The sequence below is a fragment of the Aotus nancymaae genome, unplaced genomic scaffold, assembly GCF_030222135.1.
Source record: "Aotus nancymaae isolate 86718 unplaced genomic scaffold, 86718_ANA_hifiasm-v0.15.2.pri h1tg000021l, whole genome shotgun sequence".
NCBI classification, from domain to species: Eukaryota; Metazoa; Chordata; class Mammalia; order Primates; family Aotidae; genus Aotus; species Aotus nancymaae.
This window is the reverse complement of record NW_026988433.1, coordinates 21186710-21208673: the sequence shown is the minus strand read 5'-3', so window position 1 is coordinate 21208673 and position 21964 is coordinate 21186710. Positions and strand designations below refer to the sequence as shown.

Genomic DNA, 21964 nt, shown 5'->3' with positions numbered 1-21964 from the left:
AGGAGGTTCATTTGCTGTGCGCCTCTAATGATGATGGTCTGGGGTGGGACGTGCTAGGAGTTCCCCTGTTTGGTTGAATTGTTGATTTGGCTGAGCAGAGCTGAGTTTTGGTAGGAGTGTCCATAGTTCTGTTATTCTTGGACCTCTCCTGGCTGAGCTCTGATTCCCTGTGAGTACGATGCTGATGCAGTAATCCTGTGTCATCATCACAGTGGTCCTCAGAAGCTTCCAGGGCCAATTGCTATAGAGTGTCTGGGTATGTGGGGTTGAAGGAAAGTTCACTTGTGAAAGGAGGCTGGGTGGGAGCAGGTAGGCGCTAGATCAGATGAGATCTAGGCTCTGTTCTGGAGCATTGGGAGGACAGAGCAAGTGGGAAGGGGGTGTGGTGAGTGCAGCAAACCTTCCTCCTCTTAGAAGCACCTGTGAATGAGAATTGAGCTAACTCTTCTAGAAAGTTGATTCAGAAATTGCAATCTTGCAGATTTCTAGCAAATAGGTTCAGTGTTACCATAAGCCTTTGCTATACTTCTTGAAATGTTTCTAGAGGAGAGCACTGGAAAATCCCCTTCCCCTATCTTGTCTCCGGAAGGTGAAGACTGAAGGAAAATGAGGGAGCAGCTTGGATTCTTCTCAATTGTCCCCTGCATGGGGAGATAATGACTGCTAAGCCTCTTGCCTTGTCTTCAGTAGTTAATGATCAGAGAGATTTTTTTTTTTAAACTACCATGGTCCCAAGATTCTATCCTGAAATTTATTTTTCTTTGTATGAATATGTGTAAATGATTTAAAAATAAAACTGTAAAGTATTTGTACAAAGAAAAAAAAAACTCTGAAAAACTCCTGTATTTAGTATTTATAATAACCAAGATATGGAATCAACCTAAGTGTCCATCAATAGATGAATGGATAAAGAAAATGTGCTATATATACATAATGGAATACTATTCAGCCTTTAAAAGGAATAAAATCTTGTCATTGGTAACAACAGGATGAACTTGGAATATATTACCCTTACTGAAATAAGCTACGCACAGAAAGACAAATACTGCATAATTTCACTTACGTGTGAAATTATAAAAAGTTGAATTCATAAAAGTAGATAGTAGAATGGTGATTACTAGGAGCTAGGAGGTGGGGAGGAGGCATACTGGGGACACGTTAGTCAAAGTATACAAAATTTCAGTTAGATAGGAGAAAAAAGTTCAAATGATATTACGGAAAAGTATTTCAGTACCTGGAAACATAATCACAATATGTTGAATAACAAAAACAGGTTATAAAAAGTATTCATTGGCCAGGAGAGGTGGCTTATGCCTGTAATCACAGCACTTTGGGAGGCTGAAACGGGCAGATCACAGGGTCAAGAGATCGAGACCATCCTGACCAAGATGGTGAAACCCCATCTCTACTAAAAATACAAAAATTAGCTGGGCATGGTGGCAAGCGTGCACCTGTAGTCCCAGCTACTCAGGAGACTGAGGCAGGAGAATCACTTGAATCCCCAAGGTAGAGGCTGCAGTGAGCCAAGATGGCACCACTGTACTCCAGCCTGGCAACAGAGCGAGACTGTCTCAAAAAAAAAAAAAAAGTATTAATGTATTATTTGATTTGCTTTAAAAACATATATACTCATTATGAAAAGACTGGAAGGATATATAATTTGAACAAAATATTAAAGAATGATAACATTATCTTTCTGCTTCTCTGAATTTTCAAAAATTTCTATAATAAATAGCATTTTTTAATATTGAAAAAAGACAAAACCTATTGTTTCAAAACATAATAAACAAATGGGTCTCCACTTCCCAAGCTGAATCATCTTTGTTTCTATTTAGATCTGCGTATGCCTTTCTTGCAAGGTGCAGTGACGTCCAGTAGCACTCACCTCTCCAACTGCTTGTAGGTTATAGCAGATGATGTCCTTATTTGCTACTGAAGCTCCATAGAGAAGTGTCTCTGTGAGCCAGCAAAGTCCCAGGAGCAGGTCACAGAAGCTCAGACAAAAAAGTGCTCTTATCTGTAAAAGTAACAAAATCCTCATTTCATAGGTGATGTAGGTAGAAGAACGTTAACAATGTAATAATTCTTTTTTTTTTTTTTTTTTTTGAGACGGAGTTTCGCTGTTGTTACCCAGGCTGGAGTGCAATGGCGCCATCTCAGCTCACCACAACCTCCGCCTCCTGGGTTCAGGTAATTCTCCTGCCTCAGCCTCCTGAGTAGCTGCAACTACAGGCGTGCGCCACCATGCCCAGCTAATTTTTTGTAGTTTTTAGTAGAGACGGGGTTTCACCATGTTGACCAGGATGGTCTCGATCTCTTGACCTCATGATCCACCTGCCTCGGCCTCCCAAAGTGCTGGGATTACAGGCGTGAGCCACCACACCCGGCCCAACAATGTAATAATTCTTACATGTTATGTTTCTACTATAAAACTGGGCATCATTTTTCTGGGGCCTCTGCCGTTAGTTGATTGTGGGAAATGCAAAGGAAGACTACAGATAGGAAGGAATCTGTAACCACTATAACCACAGTTATCCCAACCGTCCTGGAATCAGAGTACTCATGGATAGATTAGCACTGGACCTTCTTACTCATAGGGACAGTCCTATCTCAGGTATAGTGTTAAAAAAAGAGTACAAAGATGGGAGAAATTTTGCAGTGGAGATGCACCACAAAGAGACAATTAAGAGTGCTTTAGCTGCTCAGACAACATCTTCTAAAATAAGAAATGAGGTAATCTGCTAAGTGTTTAGGGATGTGGCTGAGGACTTAAAGACAATGCAAACATATACAAGTAATAAAAAGTAAACAAATAATAAAAAGAGTAAAAAGTCAGTAATACTGAAAAATGTCAGAATGAACTATATATGTCGCCTTTCAATTTCTGGCCACACTGGGTGAAATTTTTCTCCTTTTTATCCTCCTCTTGGCATCCCCATTTCCACTTATCTAAAAATAGTTTCGGTCCTTCTATGAAGAAAATTATAAAACATTTATTGAGGGACTCCTAAAGAAGATCTAAAGTGAAGAAATATTTCATATGCTCACAGATTGTAAGATGCAATACTATAAAAATGTCAATTCTGCCTAAATTGGTCTATAGATTAAATGCAATCTCAATTAAATCTCAACCTATTTTCCTGTGGAACTTGACAAGCTGATTCTAAATCCAATGCAGAAATAACAAAATATCACCGTGAGCCACAAACTTTCCAAGGGAGTGGCTGGGTGTTCACCATCTTAGGGAGAAGTTCTCATCCATGAAACACCTGGCATGGGTGAACTCCTTCAATGCACCACACCTGCAGCTGGTGGATGATGGCCTCACGGACCTCCATAGCAGCCCCACAAGACCCATAGGCCTGCCCCACTGCTCTCTTAACCTGGCAGCTGCTGCCTTGGAAAAGTACAGTTGTGAATTTGGCTCCACGAAGTATTACGCACCGTGTGGCTCTGGTGAGGTCTTAGGTTGTAGTCTGACACACAATGCAATCATTCCACTGGGGTTTAGAGAAATGCCATATGCAGGTAGACCCCCAAAAGTACAAGGGCATATTTAATGGATCCTCAGTTGCACTAAGGATGATGGTGTTCGCTGTTTGGCTAAAGGTTGGGCTCTGACTTTCATTGGCCACTCCGTGCTGGACTCTGCAAGTTTGGCTTTTACGAAGTCTTTAAAGTCTTGTATAGCAATATGCTCCCAGAACATGTTATCTCTGGTGCATATCACTGTATTTGGCTGCCTCTGCCAGTGCTAAATTCTTTGCTGTAATTGCCTTATGGAAGCTGCTAAGGTTCAAATTCAAACCCAACCAGGTTTACATCAACACTTTGAGGGATGCAGCTCCCAAAATGTATAAGGAAGAAGGCCTAACAATATTCTACAAAGGGATTGCTCCTCTCTGGATGAGGCAGCATACACCATGATGATGTTTGTCTGCTTTGAAGGTACTGCTGAAGCATCATACAACTTTGTGGTTCCTAAGCCCCCACAGTGAATGTTCAAAGGCAAAGGAGCTGGTTGTAACATTTATAGCGGTTATATACCAGGAGTGTTTTGTGCAATTGTTCTCACCCTGCTGATTCTGTGGTATCTGTGTTGAATAAAGAAACAGGTAGCAGTGCTTCTCAGGTCCTCCAGAGACTTGGATTTAAAGGTGTATGGAAGGGACTGTTTGCTTGTATCATTATGACTGGTACTCTGACTGCACTACAGGAGTTTATGTATGATTCTGTGAAGGTCTACTTCAGGCTCCCTTGCCCTCCCCCACCCAAGATGCCAGAATCTCTGAAGAAGCAACTCAGGTTAACTCAGTAGCTAGATCAAAGCAAATGTGGACTGACTCTGCTTGTTGATCAGTGTTAAAGAAAGTACAAAAGGAACTTTTACATATTTGACAGTGTAGGAAATTGTCTATTCCTGACATAATTACTATAGTACTCTTGCTTAAGGCAAGGGTTTCAAATTTACCATTGAAATAAACCCAAATCTTCAGGAAAAAAAAAAAGAAATATAAAATAATAAGATGAGAAACCAAGACACTCTTGAAAAAAAAAAGGATAACTTGCCCTACCTCATCTTAAGACTAACATAGACCTAGAGTGCAGATACTGTGGTACTAGCACAGAGATGGACAAATAGGTCAACAGAATGAAAATCGCCCAAATTAAACCCAGCAATATATATATAGAGATCCCTGATGTATGATAAAAGTGGCTTTTTTAATCAGTGGAAAAGGGATAGTCTTTTCAAAATATGAAGCTAGAACAATTGGATATCCATACAGAAAAAAAATGAAATTAGGCCCCTACTTTGTATCTCATACTACACTCAAAAAATCAGTTCTAGGCTGGGCACATGGCTCACACCTGTAATCCTAGCACTTTGGGAAGCCAAGGTGGTTGGATCACCTGAGGTCAAGAGTTCAAAACCACCTTGGCCAACATGGCAAAACCCCATCTCTACTAAAAATACAAAAATTATCTGGGCATGTTGGCAGGCACCTGTAATCCCAGCTATTCAGGAGGCTGAGGCAGGAGAATCACTTGAACCCAGGAGGCGGAGGATGCGGTGAGCCGAGACTCCATCTAATTAGTTCCAGGCCAGGTGCAGTGGATTATGATGGTAATTCTAACACTTTGGGAGGCCAAGGCAGGAGGACTGCTTGAGCCCAGGAGTTCAAGACCAGATTGGGCAACATAGTGAGACTCCATCTCTACAAATAAAATAAAAAATAAAAAAATCAGCTAGGCATGGTGACACACACTTGTGGTCCCAGCTACTTGGGAGTCTGAGCTAGGAGGATTACTTGAGCTCAGGAGGTTGAGGCTGCAGTGAGCCATGATTGCATCACTGCACTTCACCCTGGACAAAAGAACAAGACCCTGTCTCAAAGAAAAAAATCAGTTCCAAGTGGTTTAAAGACGTAAATGTGAAAGGCAAAAACTATAACCTTTTTTACATTCTATAGAAGAATGTCTTCAACATTTGGTTAGGGAAAATTTTCCTAAACAAAACACAAAAAGTTCTAAAAGAAATAATGAAAAAAATCTGCCAGATGCGGTGGCTCACGCCTTTAATCCCAGCACTTTGGGAGGCCAAGGCAGGCAGATCACAAGGTCAAGAGCTCGAGACCAGCCTGGCCAATATGGTGAAACCTTGTCTCCACTAAAAATACAAAAATTAGCTAGGCGAGGTGGCAAGCACCTGTAGCCCCAGCTACTCAGGAGGCTGAAGCAGGAGAATCGCTTGAACCTGGGAGGTGGAGGTTGCAGAGAGCCAAGATCGTGCCACTGCACTCCAGCCTGAGCGACAAAGTGAGACTCCATCTCAAAAAAACAAATAGCAACAAAAAAGAAATAATGAAAAAAATTGACATCAAAATGAAAAAATTAAGTCTGTGTCAAGATACCATAACGAAAGTAAAAAGACATAGCACAAAATAGGAGATGTCTGTAACACATATAACTGTCAAAGGATCCAAACCATATTTTTTAAAAATTATAAAGCAATAAAAAAACTCAACAGAAAAACAGGTAAAAATACTTAACAAAAGAGGAAATCCAAATGGCCATAAACATATGAAAATATGCCAGACTTTATTAGTAATAAAGAAAATGAAAAATTAAAACCACAATAAGAAAATAATTACACACCCATGGCAAAAATTTTAGAAGTCTATAACAGCAAATATTAATAGGAACAAAAAGCAACAGGACCTTTTATACACCACTGACACAACCAGTTGGAAAAGAGTTTGGCATTAATTTAGGGGCAGTAGAAATCCTATGACAATTCTGACATTGGGTAAATACACTAGATAAGTTTGTGCATTTGTGCACCAAAAAACATGTACAAAAATGCTTATAGCAGCAAAAATAGGTAAATAAATTTTAGTGTATTCATATTACAGAATACCAGACATCAATGAAAATGAAATGAGCTTGTGCTCTATACAATGTGGATATATCTTACAAATAATGTTGAAGGATAAAAGCAACTCACAAAACAATACATACAAAAATACATATAGTATTATTTCATTTATATCAGGTTCAAAAACAAGCACAACTAAATTGTTTAAACATACATACATTTCTGGTAAACTGTACATAAGAGCAAAAAAAAAACCTTATCATAAAAATCTGGATACTAATTATCTCTAGAGGTGAAGGGGAGAGCTGTGATTGGGAAGAACCTCAGTAGGTATATGTCTGGAGGCACAGGTAATGTTCCAATTCTTGTCACTAGTGTTTGTTTATAATCATTCTTTAAATAGGACATACATGTTTCATGCATTCTAGTTCATGTCTGATATATCTCACAATAAAAAAATATATTTACAAATTTTAAAGTCCTGGCCAAGTATGGTGGCTCATGCCTGTAATCCCAACACTTTGTGAGGCTGAGGCAGGAAGACTGAATAAAGCCAGGAGTTCCAGGCCAGCCTTGGCAACATAACGAGACCCCTGTCTCTACAAAATAAAAAATTTAAAAAATTAACTGGCTATGGTGGCATACACCTGTAGTCCCTGCTATTCAGGAAGCTGAGGTGGCAGGATCGCTTGGGCCTAGCAGTTTGAGGCTACAGTAGGCTATGATCCTGTACTATGGCCTCAGTGACATAGCAAAACCCTGTATCTAGAAAAAAAAATTTTAAGTCCTAGTCAGATATTACCTGATATGAGAACTAATTTCCCCATATATACAAAAGAGAATTTTTCTCATATCCTTTTCCTAAGCCCACCTGTAAAAGAGAATTTTTCCCTTTATTTTTTCTTTTCTGAGAATTTTTCTCATATATTTCTCCCAAACCAGAAAAAGAAGTAGGATGCTAATTAATATCTTGCTAATAGGGTTAGATGGTCAAGTTGCCTTGGCTAACAGAAACATAAACAAATGAAATAATATATAATAAAAACATTTAAGGCCGGGTGCAGTGGCTCACGCCTGTAATCCCAGCACTTTGGGAGGCCAAGGCGGGTGGATCACGAGGTCAAGAGATTGAGACCATCCTGGTCAACATGGTGAAACCCCGTCTCTACTAAAAATACAAAAAATTAGCTGGGCGTGGTGGCACACACCTGTAGTCCCAGCTACTCGGGAGGCTGAGGCAGGAGAATTGCCTGAACCCAGGAGGCGGAGGTTGCAGTGAGCCGAGATCGCGCCATTGCACTCCAGCCTGGGTAACAAGAGCAAAACTCTGTCTCAAAAAAAAAAAAAAACATTTAAAAGTGTAAAGTATTTCATAAATATCAGCTATTATGTTAACCACATATGACCTTTTCTCTGAATAAGCTTGCTAAAATTCCAGCTGGATGACACAGTCATAGATTCTACTGGCTTATGACCTATGACAAGTTGATAACAGTTAACAGATTTAAAAAAAAAAGACTAAATATAAAATTTTGAAGTCAAGAAATATATGGAGATGAATCTCTAAATTTAAAATGTTTTATTTGGGAAGCAAGAATTGCATTTCAGGGCATACACACAGACTGGGTGGTCTTGGACATGTATGAAGAACAAAGAGATGACTGGGAGTTGTATTAAAAAGAGAAATAGTATATTTTGTTTTGAAAGCAAGCTCACTGGCACTAGAGAATGTTTTGGGAGTTGGCAAACTCTGATTAGTGAGTGACCATGGTATGTAAAACTAGTCCTAAGAGTCACGGCAAGTCATTTCAGCAACTACAAGGTCAAACTGGTCTCAGGGTTACATTGGGTCATTTCAGTAGCTGTGCTTGTGAAAATGTTAATTATTGGAACATGTGGTATGTGCTCTGAGAGCTTGTTCCCCCTGGCTTCTCAACTCTGATTTAGTTGGGTATGACAAGAATGATTCAATATGTATAATCAACTTTCACAAAAATAATCCCTGAAGAAGAAAAGTAACCATGCAGCTTTTATGAGCAAGAACATAATTCTGATCATTAATTCAAGAAACAACCCTATGAGGCCAAGCATAGTGGTTCACATCTGTAATCCCCAGTACTTTGGGAGGCCGAGGCAGGTGGATCACTTGAGGTCAGGAGTTTGAGACCAGCCTGATCAACATGGTGAAATCCCATCTCTAATGAAAATACAAAAAAATTAGCCAGGCATGGTGGTGCACGCCTGTAGTTGCAGCTACTCAGAAGTCTGAGGCAGGAGAATCACTTGAACCTGGGAGGTGGAGGTTGCAGTGAGCCAAGATCACACCACTGCACTCCAGCCTGAATGACAAAGTGAGACTCTGTAAAAAAAAAAAAAAAAGAAAGAGAGAGAAAAAGAAAGAAAGAGAGAGAAAGAGAAAAAGAGAAGGAAGAAAGAACGAACGAACGAACCCTATGTATACGGAGATGTTAAAACATAGCAAAAGTCTTTGGCAGGGCAAAGGAGGATAAGAAGAAGTGAGGTTTGCTTGCACTTAATTCTAATGACAGGAGATAAAGTTCAGTCAATTAAACAACAAAAATTAACTCAGTACCTAGTATTGAAATCAAGAAATATCAAGGAAATGTATAATACAGCTCATGCTCTTAAGAAAAATACTACCAGCATAGTGCCTGGTAATAAAGAAAACCCAAAAAAGCGTAAGATATAGTCCTAAACATGAAAGCAAAAACTCTTGAAAAAAAAAAAACTCACATATATAATATACATTAGTATTTGTCCTTTTTTTTGACTTAGAAATTCAACCTTATTTACAAATGTTCTCCTATTTACAAAAAGTCCATTCCAGCTCTTTAAAAATATTGTAACTGATAATTTCCACAAAAAAAATTTACATTGTTTCAACCTTTCTGCTTAAAACTGTATTATGAGATGAGCAAACAACCCCACAAGACAATTTGAGACATAAAAAAATAAATAAAAGACAACCTATCTAGCATGAATATCCTATTGACAAACACAAGGAAGAATTAAGAATCACAACCCACAGTGTGCCACTTCACCAAGAAATGGAACTGTAATGATTTTGCGGGAGGTAAATGCTTCACAACAGTCTTCTTGTGTAGTACAGTTTAACTGTGCTCTTGCACTCCTAAACAATCCTCTTGCTGCTTTATTTTACATCATTATTGTAAAAAGGGTAGACTTTTGTAGATTTTTCTAACAATGCAAATACGTAGATATTGGTCTGGTCTCATTATTTAGGCCAATTAGTAAAATAATAAATGCATGAAAAAAATGTAAAACAAAAACAATCATCATGTGACTAACAGAATTCTCCTTGATATCAGAGTATTACTCCTCAATAGTGTCTATAAATTTGAATTATTCATAACTGAAACAATATATAGATAAAATAATTAACCAAGGAGGTGAAAATAAAATTACCTATTTATAATTTTACGTGTAGTAATTACTTTTTTAAAATTCCTTTAAATTTTATCTAGGAATAGCACTCATACCATGGCTAAGTCCCAAGTAACTTCAAAACTTTGAAAAAAAATTCATCCCTGAGAAATGATAGAAAAATATCTTTAAAAAAAGAAACAACAGTCTTATGTATTCAATTTTAACAATCTCACAATGCATGAATCACTATCAACAGTGAGCAAATATTCCAGTCCTGGAGAGTTACTGCCTCTCATGATCTCATTTTTTTTTCTTTTTTTCTTTGTTTTTCTTTTTGAGATAGGGTCTCACTTTGTCACCCAGGCTGAAGTGCAGGAGCCCAATCTCAGCTAACTGCAGTTTCGACCTCCCAGGCTCAAGTGATCCTCCCACCTCAGCCTTTTCTCCAATAATGACCTAAATAATAATTTCTGCTGGCATCTCTTCTGAGTCTCCATTTCCTCCACTGATATTCATCCAAATAATAAAAGTAACAGAATTACAATTGAGTTTACCATAATTAATGGCATTCTCATCACAGTTGTTACAGATCAAATAAGGTTCATTAGCTGAGATATAATTCCTGGCTCCTCCCCGAATACACCAATTCCCTGGTCTGTTCTCCAGCCAATGTTCTTGAGGAATCTCTCCTTGTGCAGCATGGCAATGGTGCTGACACAGAGCAGGGCTGCCTCCAGCAGTGAATACAGAGTAAAGGCCATGACCATTAAAGCTCCCCTGAGGTCCAAGTGATTCCTCTCTGCTGCCACAAGGGACTTGGCGCTGCCATTGCTGGCACTTTCCTCTGCATTTGTCATTTTTATTTTTAATTTTTATTTAGAGACGGGGTTTCACCATGTTGCCCAGGCTGGTCTCAAACTCCTGAGCTCAGGCAATCCACTCACCTCAGCCTCCCAAAGTGCTGGGATTACAGGCATGAGCCACCGCACCCAGCCTGCATTTGTCTTTAATTTAAACCATGGGCAGAATAAACCAAGAGCTCTCTCTACCAAGAGAATTTCTATTTTGTTTTAATTATAATTTTTTTTTTTTTAAGTTACATTCTAAGCCAAATTAGACCTTATACCTTATATCTTTATAAAGTTCCAACCCACCGTTATGCCAGAACGTCACCTTGGACATTAGTTTTCAAACAAGAACAATTTCATCCTGATCCCACCCTCACAGGGACATTCAGCATATTTTTTTAAAGAGATAAGGTCTTGCTCTGTCACCCAGGCTGGAGTGCAGTGATATGATCATAGCTCGCTGCACCCTTGAACTCCTGTGCTCAAGCAATCCTCCCACCTCAGACTCCTGGGTAGCTAGAATTATAGGCACCTGCCACTACACCTGGACCACTTGGCATTGTTTGAAGAAATTTTTGGTTGTCGCAACTGAAGAAAGGAGGTTTTGCTACTAGTATCTAGCTGGTAAAGGTTGCCAAACTTCCTAATGTACAGGACAGCAAATAATTATCTAGCCCCACATCACAATAATGCTGAGGCTGAGAAACCCTGCTTTCAGAGATAAAGCTTAGCTCTATTGTGTAACTCATACTTGATTAACTTAATCACATTGGAACTCAAATTCCAGGAAAGGAAATAAACATTAGGAAAATTTGAATCTCAAGTTGTTTGACTTAAAATTAATTTGGCAGGCAGTGACAATACAACATCAAGACTTCTACTTTCTAGTTCAACTTACATAGTCACAATCTACCTCTGAAACTTCAAAATCCATTTTCATTCGACAGTATATTTTGGTGGTTTAAAAGTGTATGGGGGTGATTCTGGAACAAGACAAATCTGCATTCAAATTCCAGCTCTAACACTTACGAGCTTTAAGAACTTAGGAAAGTCCCTCAACCTTACCAGGATTCAATTTCCTTACCTACAATATCAGACTAATAGTATCCATCTCAAAGTTTTTTAAGGATTAAATGAAAAATACATTGAAAGCACTAAGCAAATGTATCTAGAATACAATAAATATTAAAAATTTTATTTAATTTGGAGAACAATTACAGTTAAAAGTATGGACTTTTTAAAATCCCTGCCCTATTGAACATGCCTAAAATATCTCAGTGTATCATCATGACAAATTTAAAGGTAATTCATAGAATTATTTCACCATTTACAGGCAATATCTGTTATTTGTTTCAGAGACTAAGTCACTAAAAAGTTAAAATCCAACACGAAGAGAGATTACTCACCTCTGGAGATTTCTGTACATTCTGGAATACCGCATAGGCAATGAGTGAACTTGAACCTATAACACTGAGATTTAGAAGATGATTGATCATTAAAGCAGGACAATGAAGTGTCATCATTTTTGTTATTTTGTTATTTTTACAGTTTTATTGGCATAATTGATATAAAATGAACTGCATTAAAATTTTTTTTACACTGAGGGTCCTGCTATGTCAGCCAGGCTGGAATGCAGTGGTGCCATTATAGTTCAATGTAATCTTGAACTACTGAGCCGCAGTGATCCTCTTGTCTCAGCCTCCTGAGTAGCTAGGACTACACATGTACATCACCACATCTGGCTAGTTATTTTATTTTTTGTAGAGGCAGGGTCTTGCTATGTTGCCCAGGCTGGTCTCAAAGTCCTGGCCTCATGTGATCCTCTCACCTTGGCCTCTCAAGCACTGAGATTACAAGTGTGAGCCACCATGCCCGGCCCTGCACATATTTTTTTAATTTTTTTTATTTTTAATTATATTATTTAGAGATAGGGTCTCCTTCTGTCACTCCAGGCTAGAGTGCAGTGGTACAAATCACAGCTTACTGCAGCCTCCAACTCCTGGGCTAAAGTGATCCTCCTGCCTAAGCCTCCTGAGTAGCTGGAAGTACAGGCGTGTGCTACCATGCCCAGCTAATTTTTTAAATTTTTTTGTAGAGACAAGATCTTGCTATGTTGCCCAGGCTGGTCTCAAACTCCTGGGCTCAGGCCATCCTCTTGCCTCAGCCTCCCAAAGTGCTGGGATTACAGGCATTGGCCACCACATCCAGCCAATATTTTTAAACAAATATAGAACGCTTCACAAATATGCATGTTCTCCTTATGCAAGGCCATGCCAATCCTTTTTTTTTTTTTTTTTGAGACAGGCTCTCACTCTGTCAACCAGGCTGGAGTGCAGTGGCACAATTATGGTTCCTCCTGGGTAGCTGGAACTACAGGAACATGCCACCAAGTCCAGCTACGTACAGCTACTTTTTTTTTTTGAAGGGACAGGGTTTCACCATGTTGTCCAGGATGGTCTCAAATTCCTGAGCTCAAGTGATCCGCCCACCTCAGCCTCCCAAAGTGTTAGGATTACAGATGTGAGCTCAGCCCTACCAATATTCTCTATGTCATTCTGATTTTTAGAATAGGTGCTGCTTAAGTAAGCACTTTGCTATTGATTTTTGCAATTGATCCTGTTAATCAGGTTGTCCACTGATTTTCAGATGTTATCCTTTAATCAATTTTTTGTTGCTATTGTTAATGTTGTCTTTTTATTAGCAAGAAAATATCAACATGATAAAGAATATCATTTCTCTTCGACTAAAGAGTAAAAGCAAATCCCTGAAGGAAAAATGTGGAAAACAAAAGAATTGTTGAATTTTGCTTATACTGGTTTAGTTATATGCAATTAAATAAACATACCTCAGAGTAGCCATGACAAATTGTATCCACTGTATTGCAGGAAAAATCTAAGTAAAACAAGGAAAAGAGAATAAAGTTAAACCTTTTACATTGAATATTCAACCTAACTCTAAGTTCACTGTTTACTATCTGTACAGCATAAATTTTTCTTCAAAGCCTAATCTCAAAACATACTATACAGGCCTGAAAATGAGTGAAAAGGCTGAACAGGCCCCTGGAAAGACAGGGTGATCCTTTTTTTCCTCTCTTATTTCTATTTCTCTGGGAAATAGTATGATTTTTTTAAAAAATAGAGCAGTGGATTGAAAATGACTAAATGAAAAAGGAAGCTAGCCAGGCACTGTGGCTCATGCCTGTAATCCCAACACTTAGGAAGGCTGAGGTAAGAAGATGACCTGAGGCCAGGAGTTTAAGAAAAAAAAAGAAAAAAACTGGGTGAGAAAACTAATAAAAGAATAAAATGGAGAAGAGGTAGGAAAAGTTAAATGTTGAGAGAGAGATGTGTGGAAATAATAGGTTACAGAAAAGACAAACACTAGAGTTCACTGATAGGCAGAAAGAGGAAAGATAGAATAGTAAAACAGAGAAACGGAAGAAAAGTTAGTAGCATGGAGAGATCGTGAGTGAAAAATGCAGAACACGGAAGAAGAAAGGGAGAACACAAAGGAAGAGAGGCAGAGTTTTCTGACCTTACCAAGTCCCAACTGTCCTCCAGAATGCTAGCCTCTAGCGGAAAGGCCATAGGGACTTCAGTCCCAGCTACCCTTGAGCAGCCGATCCTTCCCAGTCAGGTTCTGAATCCTGAAGCAGTGAACAGGTGGCTCCACCCCTACCCCAGCTGGGCTCCTCCTATACCTAATCCTGCTCTGTACCTTGAGGGCAAGGAGAGGGGTGGTGACAAATGGAGGAGAAAGCCAAGCAGAAAGAACAAAAACAAAAAGACCAGGTGACAGGGAAACAAGTTTTAAGTGGCATTAAGAATTAAAAGAGGCAAGAGGCAGGAGTAATAAAAAGCAGACAAATACAGAAGGGGCAGGATTGAGACAAAAAGAATGAGTCAAGTAAAAAGATAAATAAAACTGCAATAGAGAAATGGAACCAAAAAAAGGGGTGGGGGAGAAATAAAAGGGATGGAAAAGAGGTCTCCCTAAAATTTGCCCTTGTTTAGAGACAGAAGCCTGTGATAGAAAAGAGAGATTGCATATTCACTCAATTAATAAAGTGAAAAGCTGAGGTTATTAATGTTCGTCATAAATTATATTATTCATTAAAACACTGATGTTTAAATATCAACTTTGTGTAAAGCAATGTGTTATGGAAGATATAAAGAGAAATAAGATACAGACCCAGCCTTCTAACAGCTTATAATCTAGTAGGAAAAATGGCCTGAACATCAAAAACTCAAATGATATGCACACAGCAAGAATATACCTATACAGAGTAGCATTCAAAGAGGATTTGGAAGAACTGATAAAATTTGGACAAAGACTGGAGGAAAAGGGAGATCAGAAGGAAGATCATTCATTTATGTAACCACTTATCTTTAATCTAGTCATACTCTCATATAGTCTATAAATCCTTACTGATAACAAGTTAAATTACTTGCATGGCTAATTTAAATATATGACTAATTTATTCATATCAGGTTAAAATTACAGTCCAAAACAAAACAAAACAACCTACAGCTGAGTGTAATGTCATGCACCTGTGGTCTCAGCTACTTGGGAGGTGGAGGCCGAAGGGTCTCTTGAGGCTGCAGTGTGCTATGACTGTTCCTGTGAAAAGTCATTGCACTCCAATCTGGACAGCATAGTGAAACACTATCTCTAACACAAAATAAAACATGGCTGGGTGTGCTGGCCTACACCTGTAATCCCAACACTTTGTGAGGCCATGGCAGGCGGATCACTTGAAGTCAGGAGTTTGAGACCAGCCTGGCCAACATGGCGAAACTTCGTCTGTACTAAAAATACAAATATTAGCCAGGTGGGTGGCATGCACCTGCAATCCCAGCTAGTTGGGAGGCCGAGGCATGAGAATCACTTGAACCCAGGAGGCGGAAGTTGCAGTGACCCGAGATTACAGCACTGCACTCCAGCCTGGACAACAGAGTGAGACTCCATCTCAAAATAAACAAATAAAAATAAAAATGGAAACCAAACCAAACAAACAAACAAACAAAAAGATTATAGTCTGTAGTCGAAGTCCAGACATTGTTAAACAGACGTTAAGTTTTAATCACTTCACTTAAATTGTTAGGTAAACAAATAAATAAAAATACCAGGAAATTTCTGGATCAGAAATCCCCAGCATAAGGTCTTGAGAAGTGTTTTAAGGCCTCTACTCATACATCTTAACTAATAAAGATGAGGAGACTACTGACAGTTTCACCAAGTGATAAGAAAATGCTTTTAGACAAAGGACTGTTGTTTCAGTCAAGAACAAATCTCAAGTTGTTCAGAAAACAGCCATGCCAAATTAGTCTGCTGCTCTTGACAGGATAATCAATGATGAATAATTTTCTCTTTGGTGTTCTCTTCTAAAATGTATATACCATCTACCAACATTTGGGGATTTACTTTGCAGTTTTTCTATTGAAATTAATCCCCTGCTTGCTGTATATTCAGCACTTTGCCCCTTTGAAGTATCTTTGGAAACATAATCTTGCCATCTTCATTTTCTATAAAGGCTAACCCAAGCTCAAATGATGAAGTAGGTGATATTTATTTTCAGTTTTTCTTTACCTCTTTTTAGCAAAAACCTCCTTGCATGCCTATGGTCCCAACTACTCAGCAGGCGAGGCAGGAAGATCTCTTGAGGCTGAGAAGTCCAGGTTGCAGTGAGCTGTGTTTGCACCACTGCACTCGCATTCTAGCCTGGATGACAGAGTGAACCCCCATGTTTAAAAAAAAAAAAAAAGTTCCTTAGCAAGTTCAAACCTAGACCAGATCTTAACTTATTGGGCTACTATATATTACTATCAATTGAAGCTAACACATGTTCATAAAATTTCTACCATGAGCAAGTCAAGAAAGACACTCATCTTTGTAAAACATTTTTATTTAACCAACAAGTTTTCTAAAAATTGCATGTAAAGATTTCTAGGGCCAGGCGCCATGGAGCATGCCTGTAATCCCAGCACTTTGGGAGGCCGAGGCAGATGGATTACCTGAGGTCAGGAGTTCAAGACCAGCCTAACATGGTGAAACCCCATCTCTACTAAATACAAAAAATTAGCTGGGCGTGGTGGTGGGTGCCTGTAATCCGAGCTACTCAGGAGGCTGAGGCAGGAGAATTGCTTGAACCCAGGAGGCAAAGGTTGCAATGAGCCAAGATCGTGCCATTGCACTCCAACCTAGGCAACAAGAGCAAAACTCCATCTCAAAAAAAAAAAAAAAAAGATTTCTAGTAGCAACAGCTACCAATTATAAAGTGCTTTTGAATTTATCTTAGTAAAATTATTGCCAATAAAATGAAGTTTGGGACAAAAGCAAGGCAGGAAATGCCCAGTGCTAGAATTCATGGTGTAATGATTAATGGATATGTTTCTGTCTTTCCCACTAAAAAGGATAATATTCAGAATATAAAGTATAAAACAAACATTGTAAGAGGGAACTGAAGATAAGATTGTAAGAGAGCACCTGACTATTCTAAATAAATCCACCACTCCTCTAAATAAATCTGCCACTTCTGGCCTGAACAAATTACACTCCAGAATTTTGATAAAACTTGCAAGTTAACCCAATAAACCATTTGAGAGAAATCTGAGAGTTCATGTAAAAATGAGAAAGAAACTTGCTAGAAACCTGGTGATAACTAAAATAAAGGTGAAAAGATGGTGAAATCTGCAAATGAAACCATACGTCAAGGATCTTAGTATTGATCCCAAATAAGATTCTAGAATGAACTGTCCAAAAGATGTGTTTGCAAACAATTAGAACAAAAAGTAACTGCTAAGTCAACATGGGTTTACTTTAAAAAAAAAAAAAAAAAAAAAGGCTGATACAGTGCCTCACACCTGTAATCTCAACATTTTGGGAGGCCAAGGCAGGAAGGATTACTTGAGCCCTAGAGGTCAAGATCAGCCCAGACAACATGACAAAACCCCATCTCTACAAAAAATACAAAAATTAGTCAGGCATGGTGGTGCACACCTATAGTCCCAGCAACTATGGAGGCTGAGATGGGAGAACTGCTTGAGCCAAGCCCAGGAGTTTGAGGCTGCAGTGAACCATGATTGTGCCCCTGCACTCCAGCCTGGGCAAAAGAGTAAGAACCTGCCTCAAAAAAATAACAACAACAACAAAAAGCCAGACTAACCCATTCTCTTTTTAGATAGAATTACTAAACATGTATCTGAAATTCTGACAAAGCATTTGGTGAGAAATTTCATGCTATAAAAATCAGAAAATAGGCCAGGTGCGGTGGCTCACACCTGTAATCCCAGCACTTTGGGAAGCTGAGGCAGGTGGATCATCTGAGGTCAGGAGTTCAAGACCAGCCTGGCCAACATGGTGAAACCTCGCCTCTACTAAAAATACAAAAATTAGTTGGGCATAGTGGCACATGCCTGTAGTCCCAGCTACTCGAGAGGCTGAGGCAGGAGAATCACTTGAACCCAAGAGGCGGAGGTTGTAGTGAGTCAGGATTGCACCACTGCACTCCAGCCTAGAGACAGAGCAAGACTCTGTTTCAAAAAAAAAGAAAATACAGGCTGGATGCGATGACCCATGCCTGTAATCACAGCTATTCGGGAGACTGAGGTGGGAGGATCACTTGAGCCCGGGAGTCTGAGGCTTCAGTGAGTTACCATCACACCACGGCACTCTAGCCTAGGCAACACAGCCAGATCCTGTCTCTACAAAAAAATAAAGTAAAAAATTACCCGCATATGGTGGCACATGCCTATAGTCTTAGCAACACAGGAGGCTGAGGTGGGAGGATAACTTGAGTTTGAGGTTACAAAGAGCTATGATCACACCACATAATGAGACCCTGTCTCTTAAAAAAAAAAAAAAAAGAAAAGAAAAAAATATAAAGACCAAGTAGAAGCATAATTAAGGTCATTTACTGCACAAATAAACCTAAGGGAATGCTAAGTAATTGATCAGTATTAACTTAACAATGACTTCTATTGAGATGAACCAGCATTCTGACTTGGCACTGTTCTGTAAAACACTTCCATCAATGACTTTAAATAAAACATAGTGAGCATATTTATCAAATATTGCTTATCTATTGTTGCATAACAATTTTCTACAAATTTGATGGCTTAAAATACACATGTATTATCTCACAGTTTCTGTGGGTCAGAAGTTCATAGCACGGCTTAACTGGATCCTCTGCTTCAGGGTCTCTCAAAAGGCTACAATCAAGATACTGGCCACATGTAGAGTATCTCTCATTTGAAGGTTCAAATAGGGAAGAATTTGGTCCTAAGCAGATGTCATTGCTGTAATTCAGTTCTATGAGGGCTATTAGACTTAGGGCTTCAGTTCCTAGCTGTTACCCAAAGGCTTCAGTCAGGTCCTTGCCATGTGGACTTCTGCAAGATGTTCTCCTAGAAAGAAGCAAGTTACAATCTTATGTAACCGAATCACTTAAGCGAGATTCCACTGCCTTTCTCATATTCTTTGGGTCATAGATCTTACCAAGGGATTATACAAGAATATGAATATCCAGAGGCAGGAATCACTGGAGGCCATCTTAGAGTCTGCCTACCACTGTGTATTCCTCCAACACATCAAGCATTTTTGCACTTCTCATCATTTGCAATAGTTGTTTCCTCTGTCTTGAGTACCGTTTTCCCCAGATAATCACAAAGTCCTCCTTCTCGTCCTTCAAATATCAGCTCAAATATCTCTGAAATGTAACATTCATCAAATTTCCAAGTATCTTGGTTATATTTTTGTTCTCTGATTCTCCCAATATACTGTAACTTCCTTGAGGGTAGGTAACAAGCATTCTAAATAAAATACTATTTATAATAATACCTGCAGTTGTCGAGCTTTTGAAATGTGGCCAATCTGAGTTGAGACATGTTGTAAGTGTAAATATCCACTGAACTTAAAAGTATAAAAATAAGGATGTAAAATATCTCAAAGCCATATTTATATTGATTGTATGCTGCAAGGATAATATTTTGGATATTATCTAATTTTTTTTTGAGACAGAGTCTCACTCTGTTGCCCAGGCTGGAGTGCAGTGGTGTAATCTCAGCTCACTGCAACCTCCACCTCCCAAGTTCAAGCAATTCTACTGTATCAGCCTCCTGAGTAGCTGGAACTACAGGCACCTGCCACCACGCCTGGCTAATTTTTGTATTTTTAGTAGAGAAAAGGTTTTACCATGTTGGCCAGGCTGGTCTCAAACTCCTGACCTCAAGTGATCCACCTGCCTTGGCCTCCTAAAGTGCTGAGATTACAGGCATGAGTCACCACGTCCAGCCTATTATCTAAATTATTACACAAGATTGTTTTGTATATCTGGAGATCTGATAACTCCAGTACCTAAAGCAGTGCTCAGAATAGGCACTATTTGTTGAATATTCATTCAACAATGTACTGAAGTTGTAAGGAATGACAGACTTAAGATCTAAATACTTCAGAATAATGAGTTTTATTAAATAAAAGTTAATAGCTGGGTGCGGTGGCTCACGCCTGTAATACCAGCACTTTGGGAGGCCAAGGCGGGTGGATCACGAGGTCAGAACACCTTTTGTCCCAGTTACTCAGGAAGCTGAGGCAGGAGAATCACTTGAACCTGAGAGGCAGAGTTTGCAGTGAGCCGAGATCATACCACTGCACTCCAGCCTGGGCAACTGAGTGAGACTCCGTCTCAAAAAAAAAAAAAAGTTCATAGAAATAAATGTAAGTATACTGTACTTGAGTCTAAAAAACCAACAGGGCAGAGATTAAGATGAAGAGTACAACAATTATTTAAAAAATCTCAAGTGGTACTATCCAATAGAAATATAACGTGAGTCACATATGTAATCTTAAATTTTCTAAAAGCAAAATAAAAAGGTAAAAAGAAATAAGTGAAACTATTTTTTTTTTAAGACAGGGTCTCAGTCTCTTAAGTATAATGGTGCGATCATAGCTCATTGCAGCCTTGAACTCCTGGGCTCAGGAGATCCTCCTGCCTCTGCCTCCCAAGTAGCTAGGAAGGCAGGTGCCTGCCACCAGACTCAGCTGATATTTAAATTCTTTGTAGAGATGAGGTCTTACTGTGTTGACCAGGCTGGTCTCAAGTCATCCTCCAGCCTTGGCCTCTCAAAGTGTTGGGATTACAGGCATGAGCCACCGCACCTGGCAGAAATTAATTTTAACAATACCTTTTATTGGCTGGGTAGGGTGGCTCACACCTGTAGTCCTAGCACTTTATGAGGCCAAGGTAAGCAAATTGCTTGAGCTCAGGAGTTCAAGACCAGATGGGGCAACATGGTGACATCCCATTTCTACAAAAAAAAAAAAAAAAATACAAAAATGAGCTGGGCTTGTTGGCACACGCCTTTAGTCTTAGCTACTCAGGAGGCTGAGGCGGGAGGATCACTTGACCCCGGAGGTGGGAATGGGAGTGAGGCAAAGGTTGCAGTGAGCAAAGATTGGGCACACTGCATGCCAACCTGGGTGACAGTGAGACCCTGTCTCAAATAATAATAATACATTTTATTTAACTCAAGTATCCAAATTATCATCACTGCAATGTGTAATCAATGTAAGTATGTCATTGAGATATTTTACATCTTTAATTTTGTACTTTGAAATTTGGTGGGTATTTACACTTACATGTCTCATCTTGGATTGGCTACATTTCAAAAGTTCAACAGCTACATGTATTATTATAAATGGCATTTCTATTTAGACTGCTTTTACAACTAGATTATGGAAGCTGTTGCATTTGAATTTTATCCTGCAGAAGTGCCATTACAAATTCCTGAGCATTATAAAGGCTTTAGTGAGTATATACTATATGCCAGGCACCACTCTCAGTGCTTCATATGTATTAACTAATTTCATCTATTCACAATCCTATGAAGCAAGTACTATTAATATCCTCGTTTTACATGATAAAACTGTGAGTATTAAAATCATGGCAGTGTACAGGACAGACTAAAAGATGAGACTGACAAGAGTTAGGTTATTTTTATTTACTTATTTATATCCCTCTTTGACCTAGATAAAATTTCAGGGCATTAACAAAAGTTCATAAACAAGACAAAATAACATGAGTTGAAAGTGGCACAAAAGAAGGAACATTTCTGCTGATGTGACTTTATTCCTGGATGTTAAACTCTGAGTTTTTAAATGTTATTTTATTGCAACAAAAAATATTAACATAATAGAAATCCAAAGTAAAAAGTTTCCTGTATTCCCATTATCTTGCCAAAACAATGATTTAATTATTGCCTATATGCATATTCCATTTTTACATATTTGCAGTAATTGCATAGATAGTATTTTACATTCTATACTTTTTTCTCAG

The 21964-nt window shown here is 38.8% G+C and overlaps 1 protein-coding gene and 2 pseudogenes across 2 annotated transcripts in view; 1 reads left to right on the top strand and 2 right to left on the bottom strand.

Annotated features, from left to right (window-relative positions):
- Nucleotides 1-14262, bottom strand: part of TMEM116 (transmembrane protein 116) — a 62411-nt gene extending 48149 nt beyond the window's left edge. The window contains exons 1-4 of one of the 2 annotated variants that reach the window (XM_064379823.1): nucleotides 14172-14262; nucleotides 13478-13524; nucleotides 12039-12102; nucleotides 1886-2017 (exon numbers count right to left, since the gene is read on the bottom strand). In XM_064379823.1, the coding sequence (XP_064235893.1) occupies nucleotides 1886-2017; nucleotides 12039-12102; nucleotides 13478-13524; nucleotides 14172-14219 (291 nt within the window). In that variant the 5' untranslated portion in view covers nucleotides 14220-14262. Of the gene's footprint in view, nucleotides 1-1885; nucleotides 2018-12038; nucleotides 12103-13477; nucleotides 13525-14166 lie in introns of both variants that reach the window. The other variant, XM_064379824.1, reaches the window with a different exon arrangement.
- On the top strand, nucleotides 3523-4318 carry LOC105728802 (solute carrier family 25 member 3-like; annotated as a pseudogene).
- LOC105728600 (immediate early response 3-interacting protein 1-like) lies at nucleotides 10297-10545 on the bottom strand (annotated as a pseudogene).
- Nucleotides 14263-21964: the final 7702 nt, after the last annotated feature.